This window comes from Pyrgilauda ruficollis, unplaced genomic scaffold (assembly GCF_017590135.1).
Source record: "Pyrgilauda ruficollis isolate IOZ18807 unplaced genomic scaffold, ASM1759013v1 scaffold16, whole genome shotgun sequence".
In the NCBI taxonomy this organism is placed as follows: domain Eukaryota; kingdom Metazoa; phylum Chordata; class Aves; order Passeriformes; family Passeridae; genus Pyrgilauda; species Pyrgilauda ruficollis.
The window spans coordinates 3994552-4010525 of NW_024514764.1; the positions used below are offsets into that span (position 1 = coordinate 3994552).

At 40.2% G+C, this 15974-nt stretch overlaps 1 protein-coding gene across 2 annotated transcripts in view; it reads right to left on the reverse strand.

Annotated features, from left to right (window-relative positions):
* Positions 1-1085: 1085 nt before the first annotated feature.
* GPR146 (G protein-coupled receptor 146) overlaps positions 1086-15974 on the reverse strand; it is a 49283-nt gene continuing 34394 nt past the window's right edge. The window contains exons 1-2 of one of the 2 annotated variants that reach the window (XM_041462462.1): positions 8504-8677; positions 1086-5742 (exon numbers count right to left, since the gene is read on the reverse strand). In XM_041462462.1, coding sequence (XP_041318396.1) covers positions 4694-5698 — 1005 coding nt within the window. In that variant the 5' untranslated portion in view covers positions 5699-5742; positions 8504-8677 and the 3' untranslated portion in view covers positions 1086-4693. Of the gene's footprint in view, positions 5743-8503; positions 8678-15974 lie in introns of those variants that run through there. The other variant, XM_041462463.1, reaches the window with a different exon arrangement.

Genomic DNA, 15974 nt, shown 5'->3' on the forward strand with positions numbered 1-15974 from the left:
TGGTTTGTACTGGTGTAAACATCTTGACTTTGTTGTACCTGATCAGCCCTTTTTATTTGCATTTATGTAGGTTTTCACTCTTCAAAACCTGCGAGTCTGTGAACTTGCTGCTTATTAACTAACTCTGTTCTCACTGAAAATCCTTCAGTCTGTGCTGTATGTGAGGGGTTTTACTAATCCAGCTGAGAAACAGCCTTTTTGTTGGTTGTGTCCAAAAGCTCTGTGGAATGAAGGATCAGAAATCACTGCTCTGCACTTGTTTAGAGATGCTGGCTGTCTTCTTCAAGAAAACACCCTTTAAAGCACTGTGTGGAACTAAGGGCATCCTGTCAGGGACTAGGCTTTGATTAAATGGTGGAATATTGCAACTTCCACTCGGACAGTTGCCATTTTCATTTGTTCATAACTGAGACTTAAAACTTAAAAGTGCCTTGGACTGAGGATTTTTAAAAAAGAGATATTATTTTAAACAGAGTTTGCTGTTACTACTATCTTCCCACACTTCACAGAACACCAAAAGGCAATAAGTGAATAATTTTGAAAGCACAGCCAAGAAAGTATTTTCATATATGTGGGGTAAATGAACTGATCCATGGGGAGTAATCTTTTGGCTATGTGCAGTGGTTACTGCAATGAATGTGTTACAAGGTATCTTAGACTCTTAAAAGCTGTGTTTTCTTTGGGATGCCAGAGGTGTGGGTTATTTTATTATGTTGTTCTGAGAACCAAGTGAATTTCTGCAGGAAGCTGATTGTGGCAGCACAAAGGAAAGGAAGTTGTCAGGATGTGGCCAATGTTTGCATTGATCTCCAGGTGCACTGTTACTCTGCCTCATTAATTGCAGGATTCTTTATTCTGAAAAAAGTCAGGCGGGGTATGTGCCTTTTACCTTTCATTCCCAGCCAACTTCATGCTGATGAAAAATGAGATTTTAATAATGTCAAATTAAGGGCTGGAAATTTCACATGCAAGTAGTGCAATTTGTTATGCTTTGATTCAGTGAAGCCACATAGGTTTAACTTTGTCTACAACAGGTTTTTATCAAGAAAGCGAATAAAAAAAAATCACACATTTTATTGACCATGTACACTTGAACATTTTTATTGAGAATGTATTATGAGTCCATACTTCCTTTATGAAGCTTTCCAGACAGTCCATTTCTGTAGTATTTTAAAATGAATTGGAGTCCACATCTCTTCGTTGTAATAGAACCAGGAATTTTCTAGTGGATGATCACCTTCTTTCATTAACTGAAATTAAATCTTCAGAGACCAACAAAATTTGATTCTGAAATGTAAACTTTTGAAACTAGGACCTCTACTAAGTTGGTCAACAAGGACCTGTCTTGAGCCAACTGTGTTAATAACTCAGATAGAAGCAGAGCATGACATTTTTGTTAGTTCATTGATTTGACTTAATTAGTGGTTCAGCAAGAGGGCTGTAAGCCATAAATCAATTCAAATATTAAGTTTAATTTTGTGAGAAAATAACACTGTTAATAATGGCACTTAACTAGTGCTTACTTTCTGGTACACATTATATACATACAGAAGAATACAGTACACCTTCCTGTTCAGAGGTTTACATTTAAATGACACACTTTTAGAAATAATTTAATAAACTCTTTGCAGATTCTTTTTACATCAGTAGGCTGATTTTTATCTTGCATATATACAGTATTTTTATTCATATCTATTTAAATGCGTAATAGTTAAGCCCCTATTTACAGTCACCAGAAACCTTCAGGTATTTGAAATAGAAAGGCCCCATTCTCAAGACCTTTGTGTATTAAACATTTGTCCATAAAAGTTCTTCCTAATTTATGATACCTTGTATTTCCTTAAGTATTTTACTGCACTTGCTCCTCTACTGTTCTTTATATAATAAATACCGCAAAGCTCTCTCTTTTGGGATGCTCCAATTAAGTTCAGAATTCCCTTAGGAGAACAGCAGCAAGGCAGATCCACAGCACAGTTTCTTTGTGGCAACTAATAAATCAAATTAACATTTCTAAGAGGTTGAGTGGATAGCAGTCTTGTTCATTAAATTATCCACGTTTTTGTATCTATGATTGCCATCACATTTAGTGTTTATCAAGGATACAGACAAACATCCGTAGCTCTGTTGCAGTAAAAAAGATTAGGAAAAAATCAGATTGGATACCCCACAGGTAAGTTCCATAAAAATCTGTCTTTCTACATCTCTTAAATAGCAGCTTCCATTTTACTACATAAATTTGTAATGTTGAATCACTGAGTAAGGTTTGGAGCATCATAAGGAGTCAGTGTGATGAAGTAAACATGAGTATTGAATGGTACCAGGTGTGCAAGACAAGCAGGGATGGGAGAGAAATGAAAGTTAAATAAATTGTGCAGAGAAGTGAAAAACGATAAAGAGAAATGACACAAGGGCCACGATCTGAAACTGAGAATTTAACACTGAGAGAAAGGAACAGAAATAAAGGCAGCAGTTCTTTTAGAGACAGAGAATAAGATGTCTTAAGATAAGGAGGAAATGGAAGTAAGGAAGCAACATGGAAGTTGAAATTGCACTTAAAGTTGCCTGCTCAGCTGCACTGTTCTGGCAGTGTCCCAGTTCTGAAAGCCTCTATTCATACCAGATAAGCCAGTTCCTCCCTGCTGGAACTCCTCCTGCATAATGGCACAGAATTTCTTTAACAGATTCTACGTGAGAGATTTCATGTGGTGCATTAAGAAACCTAATTTTCCTCAGATGGGAAGAAGGAGTCTGTTTGCTTGACAGTTGCAAGGAAAGATTTTGTTCTTAAGCACTTCTGTGTGGAAGTGAGCTTGAGTGCTCAAGATGTGTAGAAATTCATAGAAAATCTCTCAAGGTGGGCAAAACCAAGAAAGCAGCCAGTATGATGTATGTCAGCAGAGAGACACTAAATGAGTGAGTTGGACACAGCAATAAGGAACAGCTTCAGTCCTTAACATGGTTTTCATCAACAGGCTAAAACTGAAAACACTACAGAAATAGATTATTTACTCTGTAGGCTTTAAGGGTTAAAAGTATTCAATAAAATATGAAAAGCTCTTAAAAAAAGTAAAGATTAATGGAAAGTCTTCCCCCAAGATGTTGATAAGTTGGAGTTGGTTGCATATAAAGATGATAAGCAAAGATGACTAAGGGAAGAAATTTCTTGATGGAAAAAGATTTAAAAGGTCTGTTCCTCAGAAATTTCTTTTCACATAGAACTTCAGTATGTGTCTCTGCTGACAGACTAGGACCAGTTGTCAGACAAGATTGTGCTCTAAGCAATGGGAAAGGTTCAGTTCTGGTCTTGCTCCATATTTTTTTTTCTATACCAGAAGCTTGAAAAGTCACATTTTTGTAATGATGTCATGTGGAATTTGAGTTGTGCTGTCACAGATTAAGCAATAAAATGATGCTGTAGCATGTATCAAGTGACAAAAATGTCTTGGGGCTCCACACCAGTGGGAGAATATCAGCTCCACTTGCACCCCCTCCTGTCCCCTCCTGTCATTAATGCAACAGTAGCACAGGAACAGGTAGTTTTTGGGTCAGTGTTCTGTATCTTGTTGTAGCTGTTTATGTGCTTCCTGCAGCATGTCTGTGTTTCTCATGTATTTCATATAATCAGTAAAATTCTTTACTATGTATCCAAGAATCCCAATGGAAGGCTTTTTTGAGAGGTCAGCAAAGAGCTGATGCTGACTGGAATTCCTATGGAATTCCTAAGGAATTTTTTATGGTTTCCAAACCTCCAGTGATGTCTTAGATTAAAGGGAGATTAATTTATTTGTTGCAAACATATCCCTTGAAAATACAAAATGTTAATCATAAACATATTTATTTTTTAAGATAATTACTCTTGTTACATGAACATATGTGGACCATAACACTTAGCTAGACAATCTTTGCTAGTTAAATTCTGTTTTAACTTTGTAAACCACTGTGTCCTTCATTTTAGTATGTGGAACAAACATCTCTGAGTTCCGTCAGAATTAGTTAATAAATATTTCTGAATTCCTGAAATGTTTTAGGATACAAACAAAGTACTGGAAAATTAAAACATGTTTTTGTTATTTGTTGTAGCTAAAAGAAAAATCAGTTTGCCATAAATGTTAAAACAGGTTAGTTTGTGTGAGAAAACAATTTCTGGAAAAAGTAAATTAGGCTCCTTTTAGAGGGGAATCAGTGATGGAGAAAGAAATTAAATAATTTAATTTATAATTAACATTTACTATTTGGACATGTATAATTGGGTAATATGATCTTCAGTAAAGATCAACTATATAATCTTCATTGAAAAATGCTATTTACTTCATCAAGGATAGCACTATCACTTCTTTGTACAGAAAACAAGGTAATACCTTTTTCTATACAAGATACAAGGTGCTGTGTCTTCAGTCAAGACTTCAATAAACTGCTTAGCGATTTCTTCAGACAGGAAGATCAGAGCCATGAAAACAGAGATTATCCTCTGTCAGCAGTTCAGTGCATGAAGGTATCCGATGTCACAGGTAATGCAGCACACAGGCCAGAGCCTCACACCACTTCAGCAAACAACTACTGGAAAATTAAGACTGTTGCATTCAACTGCAATAGAAGCTCCTTCCAGCCTCTTGGCTGGGACTCTCACACGTCTCTGAGTGCCACCACAGCAGCGTCACAGTCCCAGCACTGAGCACCAGGGGTTGTGTCACACCTATGTCATGACCTGCTGGACCACTGTGCGTTCGTGAGAACACCCCTGGTTCCCACAGTGTATCTTTTTAAGCAAACGTCGTAATTTGTTGGGAAAGTTTTTGTTAATGTATCTGTAGAGCAGAGGCATGACAAAGCTGCTGGAGAAAGCCAGGAATTTTGACAAAATCGTAGCGAAGTGTAATATTTGAATGGAATTTACATCTGGAATTCTTCCTCGTAGGTTAGTAAACGTGCTTACCAAGAGAATAATGTAATAGGGCGTCCACAGGGTGAACTGTGTGCAGACTGTGGCAATCAGAAGCCTGTGCACTGATGGATCCAAGCGCCCAGTGTCCTGATCCAGTGGCGTGGCCTCCTTGCGTATCCGCAGGATCAGCGTCAGCGCGTAGAGAACGGCGACGGCGGGAACAACGTACCCGATGAACACCATGATGGCATCTGCCGCTTCCTGGTTCTGCATCTTGGAACACTCGATTATTTTGGTGGACACGTGGTTGCAGACGTAGAACAGGAGAGATGAAAAGCTTGTGAGCATGGCCCCGCCCCAGATGAACCCGCAGACGTGTTTGGTGTTGTACACACTGGACATGTAAGTCCTGGGCAGGGCACGTTCGATGTAGTAGTCCAGACTGAGCAGCGTGGTAGAGTACATGGTAACTAAGGAGGAGACGTTGAATAAAATAAGGAAGGTAATATAAACTTCATTGCTGGAATTCCAGATGGCCCATTTTGTATTGGCAAGACCCAGCAGGTACATTGGTGCCAGAGTGTTGATGATGAGGCCGGCAATGGCAATGTTGACAAAGTAAACATCTGGCATAGTCATAGTAGCTTTGTTGTAGAGGTTAACTAGGACCAGCAGGCCATTGTAACAAAGGCCAATTGGGAAACATATAATGAGGTAGAGAAGGGAAAAGATGGAAAGCACAAGGTCGAAGTCATGGCAGAGATGCTGGTCCTCACTGTTCTCAGTACTGTTGATTAAGGCTTCACAGCTCCACATAGTGATTTTAGCTTTTGTGTCTTCTTTGCTGGTTACCAGCTTTTCTGTAGAGAGAGAAATAATGAAAGTGTTGCTAAAATATTACATTGGAAATTAAATGGAAAGTACTGTGAAGAAAACATTTTGAACTTCAAGATTATACACATCACATAACTGGTGTTAGTCTAGAAGAAAGTAAACAGTTGTTCAAAATTTCATTAGACTGATAGATGTTCTGCAGTTTTGATTTAAATGAAACTAGTGGCAAATTAGTTGATAAAGGACACTCAACAGAAGTAAATTGTAAACTATCATTAAGTACTGATGTATATATGAATACTTTAAAAATTGTCAAACGGTATCTTGTATATAGCTAAAAATACATAAGGGTAACTACTGAAGATACATAAGGGCGACTGAAAATACTGAAGATACATAAGGGTAACTACTGAAGAGTGGAAGGATATAAACTGAAGCACAAATCTTCACAGTATGATGGGAAATAGAGATCTCCTAACATCTTAAATAAGCTTTACCTTAAAAAAAAAGTTTCTTGGGAGGCATATCCAAGGCTCTATGGTGGATGTGTATTGGATCACTGATAAAATGGACAAAGACTAGAGGTTACTGGGAAATGAGGTGTAAGGGGGGGTTGGTTTTGTTGTGGGTTTTGTTGTTTTTTTTTTTTTTTTTTTAAATAGGTCAGTTTGTATTCAGACTTCCAACCTTACAACCATTTCATTTCAAAAAAAAACAATGGACCTCTGTAGTCCAGGGAACCTAATATCAGGGCAGCCTGACTTTCCAATAGGCCAGAATCAGCTATCATTTCCTCTCAAAATAGCTCGAATTCTTTAAAAAGTATGCTACTATCAGCAGTTGTGGCCCAGCCATCTTTGCTTTATCGTCAGCAGAGATAGCATTTTAACTGAAACCAAGTGAACTTCAAAGCCGTTGTGTAAAGTCGCTTTCCAAAATGCAGGAATGAGAAATAATCTCTGAAGTACAACTCAAAACAGGCAGAGCCTTAACACCGTGGCTGTTGTGGATGGCAGCCCTTCTCAGGGGCAGTGCAGAGCTGCTGCAGCAGGTGACTGCCCATGTCACGTACTCTGCCTGTCACACACTCCCGTGGTTTTGTGTGCTCCTCTGTCAGCACCTATAGCAAGGTGTAAGTGCACTTTGTATCTGGATTCTTTCCAGAGGGAGAGCAAGATTTAATCAATCCACAATAAACATTGTGCAATGAAAATGAATGCTACTAGACAACATGCTGTACTCCATGAACCAGATGGCTAAATTATACCGTGTGGGGTCTGTGAGCATACGGGTACGTGACTGCATCTCCCTGGTGCTAATCCTTTGACTCTTCAGCCATAGTACAAAATTTGTCCCAAAATTCTGTCAACTTCCATGTTTTATTTCTCACTGCAGTTGTTTTGTGTGCATTTTTCTTCTAAATAACATAAGCTGAGCCAAAAATCAGACTAAAAATACAGTAATTTTAGCTGGGCAAACAAATTTTGATTCCACTGTCCCATGCTGGATTTCCTCAGAGAAGTGGCTTCTGTGGCTGCACCAGAAGTTCTATTGTTTTCAAAGGCTGTTTTCACCTTTAAGGGAGTATTTGACTTTTTTTGGTTCATTTTCTCACATCACTTCTTCAGCTATACTGTTGTGTTGAGTGGACCACATCATATCTTTATGTTGTTTTTCTATCCTCATTCTATTTTCGAGCACTGAGAACAACTCCATTTGTTTTCAGGAAGCATCTGTTTGGTTTAGGATTTTAAGAAAGAAAAAGAAAAGCTGTTTTTTTCGCAATTGAAGGGAACCAAAACTACATCTCATTGAACTGTTATGACTCGATTCAAGCCAAGCAGCAGACTGTAACTAGATATTGCAAATATATGCATTCTGGTGAGTGCAGAGGTGACTAAGCACAGGCATGGATACAATCACGTAATTCCATTATGTAGGTTTATCCTTAAGCATGTAGCTTTGATTACTCCAGACTGAATTACATCAGCCACTGAATAACTTGCCTGTATATTGTCTCAGAAGATCAACAGTCTTTGCTACTAGGCTTTGTATTTACAGAGCAGGGGGATGTCTGGTTTCACAAATGGTTTTAGTCATTACCCTTATTCTTTCTTTATGTCCTCCAAGTGCGGTTAAACACGACAATTCTGTTTTAATGATAGAAATGGCAGGCGATTCATTCTGTTAAACGGTAATCTTAGGAAAGTGACAATATTCACCTCTGAAATGAGCAAAAACAAACCCCAAAATTAAAATATTTCCTCGGAAAAAAAAAAAAAATCTTCTTGATGACTTTCAAGTTCCCAGGTGAGGGAGGCATTTCTGCGGCTGAAGCCGCAATCTCCCGTGCTGCATGCTGAAGGCACTGAACCTGTTCTCTGTGCGGTGCAGGCCCCGCTCCGCATTCCCTGCCCGCCGTGGGAGGCTCAGCATTCCCTGCCCGCCGTGGGAGGCTCAGCATTCCCTGCCCGCCGTGGGAGGCTCAGCATTCCCTGCCCGCCGTGCCTTTTGCCGTCCCCAGGGCGGCTGAGCCGTGCCCGGCTCTCTCCTCCGAGTGAGCGCTCAGCAGCGCGGCTCGCCCGGCCCGCGCTGGCCCCAGCCCCGCAGCCCCAGCTCGCCTCTGTTGCATAAGTGCAGGCTGCAGCAGCCTCTTGTTTACGGTGCCCCGGCTCCGGCGGCCCCGGCGCTGCCCGGATCCTCCGTTCTCAGCCCGGGATCGCGCAGCCCCCGCCTGCCGGGCAGCGGCACGGCGCGTCCCGCCCGCCGCGCTCCGCAGCCTCTCACCTTTAATTCCCGTGTGCCGCTGCCCCGAGCCGCCCTGCCGAGGCACCGAGGCGGCCGGCAGGCCCCGGCGTGGCTCTCCCGGGGGTCATGGTGCTGGCCCGGCGAGCGCCCGGCTCCGCAATGGGAGCCGCTGCCTGCGCTGCACTTGTTTTGCCTCTCTAAGTTACTCACAAGTTTCTGCTTGGCTTGGCAGGCGCCTGGCCCCTCCCTTCCCCTGTTTACAGCCAGTTTCAAGAAGTGAGAGGTTGTGCTCGGAGCTGTTGGATTCAGCTCGCTTTGTAGTCCCCTGGGTTTCGGATTTACTGCTTAAAATCCATGGGCGTGCAGGTTTGTTATGGTTTTGTCATCGGTGCTGGGGTTCTGCAGGGCTGCTGCAGAGCCCGTGCCATTCCCTGCAAGTGCTGTCAACAGCCTTCACTCAAGAGCGTGGGTTTTATTTTGAACTCGGGATGAGAATATGTAGCTTTGAGGTTTCATTTTCATAGGCCATATATCCTGAACAATCAGTATTTAAAAATTCCCTTACTACAAAGTGCACAGGTGCTTGTGGTGCTGGCAAACATAAGCCAGCTTTTAAAACAAGGTAGGAAGAAAAGTTTCTGAGCATTTACTTTGAATTTGGAGATTGTTTCGATGTTGTAAAAAGATGTTACAACATAATCCTAATTTTGTGTGGTGTTTTGAGTTCCCTTCTGTTTACTTTAAAAAAAAGTTGATTAATCTCAAGGATATTTGCATGTCACTTGCAGTTAATGGATGAGAATGTTTATATTTTCCACAACTTTAAAATGGATCACTTCTTGAAAGAGCTTTTGAACTGCAGATTGATAATTTATCCCATAATGAATTTTTTCCTGTGGTTGTTCTGTTGTTTATATGGAAACGCCTCAGACTAATGAAAAGGGACTACCTTTGAAGTATGTTTCCAACTGATACCACCAAGCAAAACAGAGAGCTGCCTTTTTCAAAATAATTTGTCTTATATTTAGAAATTATGACGCTTTATTCCATAGCAAATAAACACCAATGTAGCATCCCATATTGGAAAAATAATGAAATAAATACCGGAAAAACACTAAATCTGAGATTAGCTCAGTTGTTTAGAGCACAATGCTAACACCAATGTTGTGGTTTGATCTCCATATGGGCCATTTATTTGGACTAGATCCTTGTGGGTCCCTTCCAACTCCGAGTGTTCTGTGAAGTCTAAAAACGTCATCCCGTTTGTCTTGAGTTACTCTGTCTGACCACAGCTTGTATTTACATGTTCATTACAAATATTGTAAAATCACTGCAGCTTCCAAAAGCAGAAGATTCCCCTGTTCCTGTTTGATAGATAGTCCACAGACAATTGTGTGTGCACTGTGGATAACTCCATGTTACAAACGGTGGCATCACATTTTTGGTGCTTCAGAACTTTAGAAGGACTTTAATCATCCTAAATTCACCAGGGAAACAGCAAAGTAGGAAAGGTATTCATGTAGAAGCACTTTTAGAGTGCTCATACTTGGCCAAAAGCCAGTTCCCTTACACTCCATTAAAGCTGAAGGCGGTTTTATTTTGATAACAATGTCCGTGAAGTACTTGAGAAAAAACTTCTTGCAACACAGCACAAGAAGTTGACAGCACTTGGTGGCAAAGATTATTTTAGAAAAGAGCCATAAAATGAACTCTAAATAATGAGAAAAAAATGAAGTTCTGCTCAGTTGTATTATAGAGTCCATAGCTGCAGTCAGGCTTTTTCAGGCATTTCCATTCATAATGCAGCACTAAGTTGCAGAGCAGGTTGGGTAAGAGTTAGAAGCGTGACCATTCTACGCTCGGATTATTTTATTTGACTTAAAAACCAACCCTTCATCCAGCTGCAGCACTGTCTCTTTTCTCTGCAGATTTTTCTGTTTATACAGCACATGGTTTTCCTACTTGCTCTATTATCATCTGTCTGTGACGTAGCTCTTACCTGGTTTTTCTGACCTCTCAGTGTGTTTTCACAAGCTGTGGTATCATTATAAACTAATAGCTGGTAAAATCCATAGCTAATAAAGCTGTTGCCAACAAGGTAAGTCTCTAAACATGCCAAACACTTGTACTTTTGTCACGTCCACTTGAGTTCCCACAGGATCTCAAATCCTACAGACTGAAACCTGGTGCTGCCTAGGGGAAGGCTGGGCCCTACACAGAGCTTTGCTGGGCAGCACACATTTGCTTCAGATCTAGACTGAGCAAACTAAAAATCATGGCCAGAAGTGCTGTATGTGTATACAAACCATGACTTAGTAGACTGTCAACTCCTCATCAGGGCTTGAAAGGTGCTTTTTGAAAGGGACAAGCTGAATATTACTTATGGATTAGTTCTTAAAACTATAAATAATGGATAATCAATATTTTTGGAAAATTAGAAACCTACAATTAGCTGTACATCAAGGGGAACACACTGAATTCTCAAGTGCTGGAGAGTGAAGTGTCACATTGCTGTTCCCTCTCAGGCTGGGTAACATGACATTTCTTTAGGCTTACTAGCTTATATACATACCATAGGGATTAGCAAATGACTTCTAGGCTGGATATACAGAAAAATAAAACTAAATAGCTCAGGTTAGATGTGAGGGGGGAAAAATGCAGCAGTGCAAGCAAGTAGGTTTTGTCGGATACTTCCCTCATGCGGTTGCTGAGTTGCTGCTGTACATAATGTAATGATACAGCTCAGATAAAATGCTTTTAACATGAGTGGAGAAGAAAATCCTGCTTGATACTGGGGGCTGGGCTGAAAAACAGGCCCCTTCCAACCCTGTCATTTATGTCTTTGTGGTGCAACCATTGACCAGTTTGGCAGGGGAAGTTCATAATTGATACTGGTTCCATTTATAATGTGGTTAATTCAGTGCAATGTAAGGTGAAAGAAGGCACGATCAAACAACAGGGACGACTGATACAAAGTAGCATTGAATGTAATAAGCCTATGTTGGATATTTTAAAAAGTACAAATCAAAAAGCAAGAGTAGGTCAGTTGAAAGAGAGGGAACAAGGGGTTTGCCACTCATGGCAAGTCAGCTCCTGGAAGAGCAGTCACCCAACCTTCTGGTCGTGGTGATTTCACCTTTCATTAGGCTCAGGTTTTGGTTATCTAAACCTTTTCCCTTTGCTAAATAATTTGCTTTAGTAGCAGCATAACAATAATTAATAATTAAAATAAACCCAACTCCTGCCTACTCCCACTTGATTCTGCACAATTTAAGTGCTGTGAACCCATTTCCAGCTCTATAGGCAATTGCCTTCCCTTGAACCAATGTTCTTCCTTTAACATTTCTTCTGTCCATGCATAAATTCTTATGTACATTTCCTGATTTCTTAAAATACTCCTGATTTCTTAAAATACTCCTTGAGTTTCCTATCTGCTTGGCCAGTGTTTTCCTCTTTATCTCTCCCTGATGACTCCCTTACAATTAACATTGCATCTCCCATCATTATTTGTTCATATGACACACACACAGTATCACATCCAAATGATGACAGGGCTTCCAAGCATGACACACTTTCACTTCTACTTTGTGACTTTCCTGTGGGATATCTCAGGCTGTTCTTTGGTATTTTGAATCAGCAATAAAGATTACATTCTCAAGAACTGTAAGGGTGTGTTTCTGTTTCATGTGGCACGAGTACAGAGATACCCATGTTCCTGAAATTGATCTTTGCATTTTGCATTGGTCGCCTTTTGAGGTTGCTCACTCTGCTTTTCCAGAAATTCTGAATATATGTTATCTTCAGAGTTCCTTCCTGTGGGTGGGTGACCTTTGTTATTGTTCCACAGATGTTGGCAATCCCTGTCTCATTTGTTTATCCTCTCATTCTGTAAGCAGCACCATATTTGTGGTGAATCATTTGCTTAGCAGCTACCTGGTGATTCAGATCCCACTTGTGCCATGATAATCGGCTTACTGCCCTGGCCTCTTGGCAACCTGCTAAATAGATGCTTTTTCCCTCCTGTTTTGACCTTTTGTTGTTGTTATTTATCATTGTTATTACTAAATGTATAAATAATATGTAAAATTATTAATGTATTGTTAGCAATGTCAGCTGCACATTTGATTTCTGTTTAGATTGTTCAGCTCCTTGGGAATCTGAGTTCATATAAGGCCATATCAAAAGTAAGCCTGCAAATTGCTGCCATGGGAAACTAAGCATCAAGAAATGAGTTCAGATGGGCTTTTTGCTTGGAAGGAGGAAAACTGGATTTTAGGGTATGGCAACATTTTTTTAGGATGTGTATATTCTCTAATAGGTTAGAACTGTTTCTTCTGTTTTTAGAGTTCATAGAGGCTGCTCAGAACAACGTGTGTATCCATCAGAAATTAATAATTGTATTTGCTTTAGTTTCTCTTTCTCCCTCTCAATTTCTAAGCAGCTTAAAGCTTATGAGACAATTTACTCCAATAAAGGAAGACAAAAAAGATCAGCTACTCTGGAAACAAGGATCAAAACTGCTAAATGGTGTGTTTAAGAGCCCTTTAGATCTGCTGGAGAGTGGCAGTGTCATGGTGCTCTGGAAGGTTGTAATAACCAACTACCATGGGGCAGAAGTTCTGTGGAGAGGAGACAGCCCAGCACTGCAGCCCCTAAAGATTTGTGTGGAAGGAGTCCCTTGTTCAGACACAGATGCTATCTGCCAGGCACATCTGCCTCTCCAGATAAACCCTGCCTTTCTGTGCTGTTCATTTCTTTGCAGTGCAGCCTCTGTGGGAGCTGGGCTGCCAGTGGCTGTGCCCTCCTGGCAGCTGCTGGGGAACAGCTGCACCAGGGGCTCTGCACGGGTTAACTCCATAAACTCAGCCTTGTTTTGTTAAGCTCGCCCTGTCCCAGCATGGATGAGTGGCACTGATGGTGCTGCTCCACCCCTTCCTGACTTAGCTTTATCACTGAATTCTGTAACAGTTTCTATATGGAAAACATGACATATCGTTTCTTTTTTAATGTTTCTGTGCAGCGAGAAAGAATTCACTACAGAGTGAACAGTGCGGCTTTTAATACTTAAAGATTTCATCACTGCAAAAAGTGAAACACCTTACTTTTGGGCGGTTCTAAAGGTGAGGATTTCATCAGGCAGAATGAATATACACAGTGATTACCTGTTTCATCTACCTACAGGCCTTTGCTGCCAGGGATCCTGACATGAGATACAATTTGGAGATGCTTTAATACCCACTAAATAATGCTTTTAAAAAAGATTAAGTTATATGCAAAACAAAACCTGAGTCATTTTCCTAGTATTCACATTAACTTCCAGGAACTTACGGTGTATTAAATAGCAGGAATAATTAGAATGAATGTAGTATTAGAAAATCAGCTTACGTAAGGTACTTCCAGTTCTGGATTTTATAAAGTTGACCAGTTGGAATACAAGAAGTGACAGCTTTTAAGCATCAGCAGAGTAGATGGCGCCATTCAGAGTGCTGAACAGCCAGTTAGCACTGCTGCAGTTCTGCCCCATGGTTTCAGAGCACTTGGAAGCTGATTTTGATGTAGCTATCCCACTTTAAAACTATGTAGCAGCAACCTTAAATAGCATTCAGTGTCAAGATCACTGAAAGCTGTTATGTATAGGTATTAATTCTTTTAACTGCTTCACTGAAAGCAAACTTCTAAAAAAAAAAATTAACCTTTGTGAGAATTTTCAGTGTGCTTGTAACTGGTGAGCCACAGAAACCTAAAGAATTAATTAAAAAATACAGAAAATGTCAGTTTCTGGGAGAGCACACAAGCAAATAATTTACTTCAGTTTAAAACAATGTAAGTTGCAGATTATTTTCGTATGAAGTATTACAACTCAGTAGATTTAACAAGGGTTGCAGACACCTTCAGAAGGCACCTTTGCTGTTGTGATGTTGATGTTCAGAGCAGCTGGGATTTAGCAGACACTTTATCCCACTGTTTTTAATGAAAATATTTCATTCATTTATTCTGACTTCAGGAACTTAATAGACTCAGTGGGTGATTTCTTTAATAAATTTTTCCTAACTTGCAGTCATCAGTGTTTAAATATAAGGAGTTTTGCCCCAGTACCTACAGCCACTTAAACTGTAGAGCAACAGGTCAGTTAAGACTGGTTTGGGGGAAAAAATTAATGAAACTTACTTGTTCCTGTTTTTTTATGTAAAGATCATCATATCGTAGAAACTTCTGCTGAGGCCTTTTTAATATTTGAGATAATCTAAAAGACAGTTTTATGATAAAATTCCTTGTTTAGGTGATGTCTTTAATAAGTGCAAACAAGTCATTTGCACCTTACAAGATAGCAGGTGCCTGGATCTCTGCATTTCCAGCATTTTGGAATTGCCCAGGTTCCAGGTAAGGAATGTTTGTACTTCTGGTTCATGTAAATCAGCATCACTCCAGGAAAGAAGGCAGATTCTCGCCAATCAAAATTAATTCAAATTATGGCAATTCTGGGCTTTGCTGACTGAATTCATTCCAGGAAGAGAGTGTCAAAGGTGCACGGACTGTGCTGGAATTACTGTGTAAATGAGTTGGCCCGGTGAGCTGGCAGGGTGGAAACAGCAGCTCTTATCTTCCCCTGCTGTTTGTCAGCTTCACCCATGCTCAGGGCTTGTGGCAGAGAACTCTGCTGAAATTTGGCAGCACAGAAACATTCCCCAGAGATCTTTTGGTGCCAGTTGCAGAGACTGGCAGGAGGCACAGATGGTACTTTTCCTGGAAACTATAACATAATGCTGTTTCCTATTAGAAACACTGGTGAAAGCTGACTCGGTGACTTAATCAACCAGACCATCACGTTGGCTGGAGAGGAAACTCTTGTGGAACAGACCCTGACCGCAGGGACCAGGTTTCCAGTAAAAGCAGAAATACTGACATAGTTCTTTATCAGATAGCACATAGAAGAATTATAAAACTAGTTTGAGTTTGAAGGGAAAAATCAGCCCTCAGCAGAGTTGTACTAAGGCTGAAATGACTTCAAAATTTGTCACATCCGCTGGAGATAAACATATCTTTCTGTTAATTTCTGGCAAGTCTGAGACATCTTGTTCCTGACACTCCTGTGGTTTTTAATTTTCACTGCTCGGTGAAGGAAATAGCATTTTCTAGCTGCCTTCTGGATGAACTTGCATAATTACTGATTACATCTTATTCCATTTATATTGTCTGAATAAAGTACTATAAATTTACATTCTAGGTGGTCTAGTATAATATTAATGCTGATCTAAAATTGGTTATTATTAGATGGTAAGATTTAGAATAAGAATTTTCATTTACCAGGGGCTTGAGGCATCTTTCTGACATGAATGTGTTCTGATTTGTCTATCTATTGCTTGCCATGTGCCCCTCCCCACTCCACTTTATCAGGGACAGGGAATTTTTGTCCCTTAGTCATCAAAATGTTCTACCAATAAACTCTATTTCTTCTAAGACTCCCTACTGCAGCTGTGTATATGTATATATATATATATATATATATATA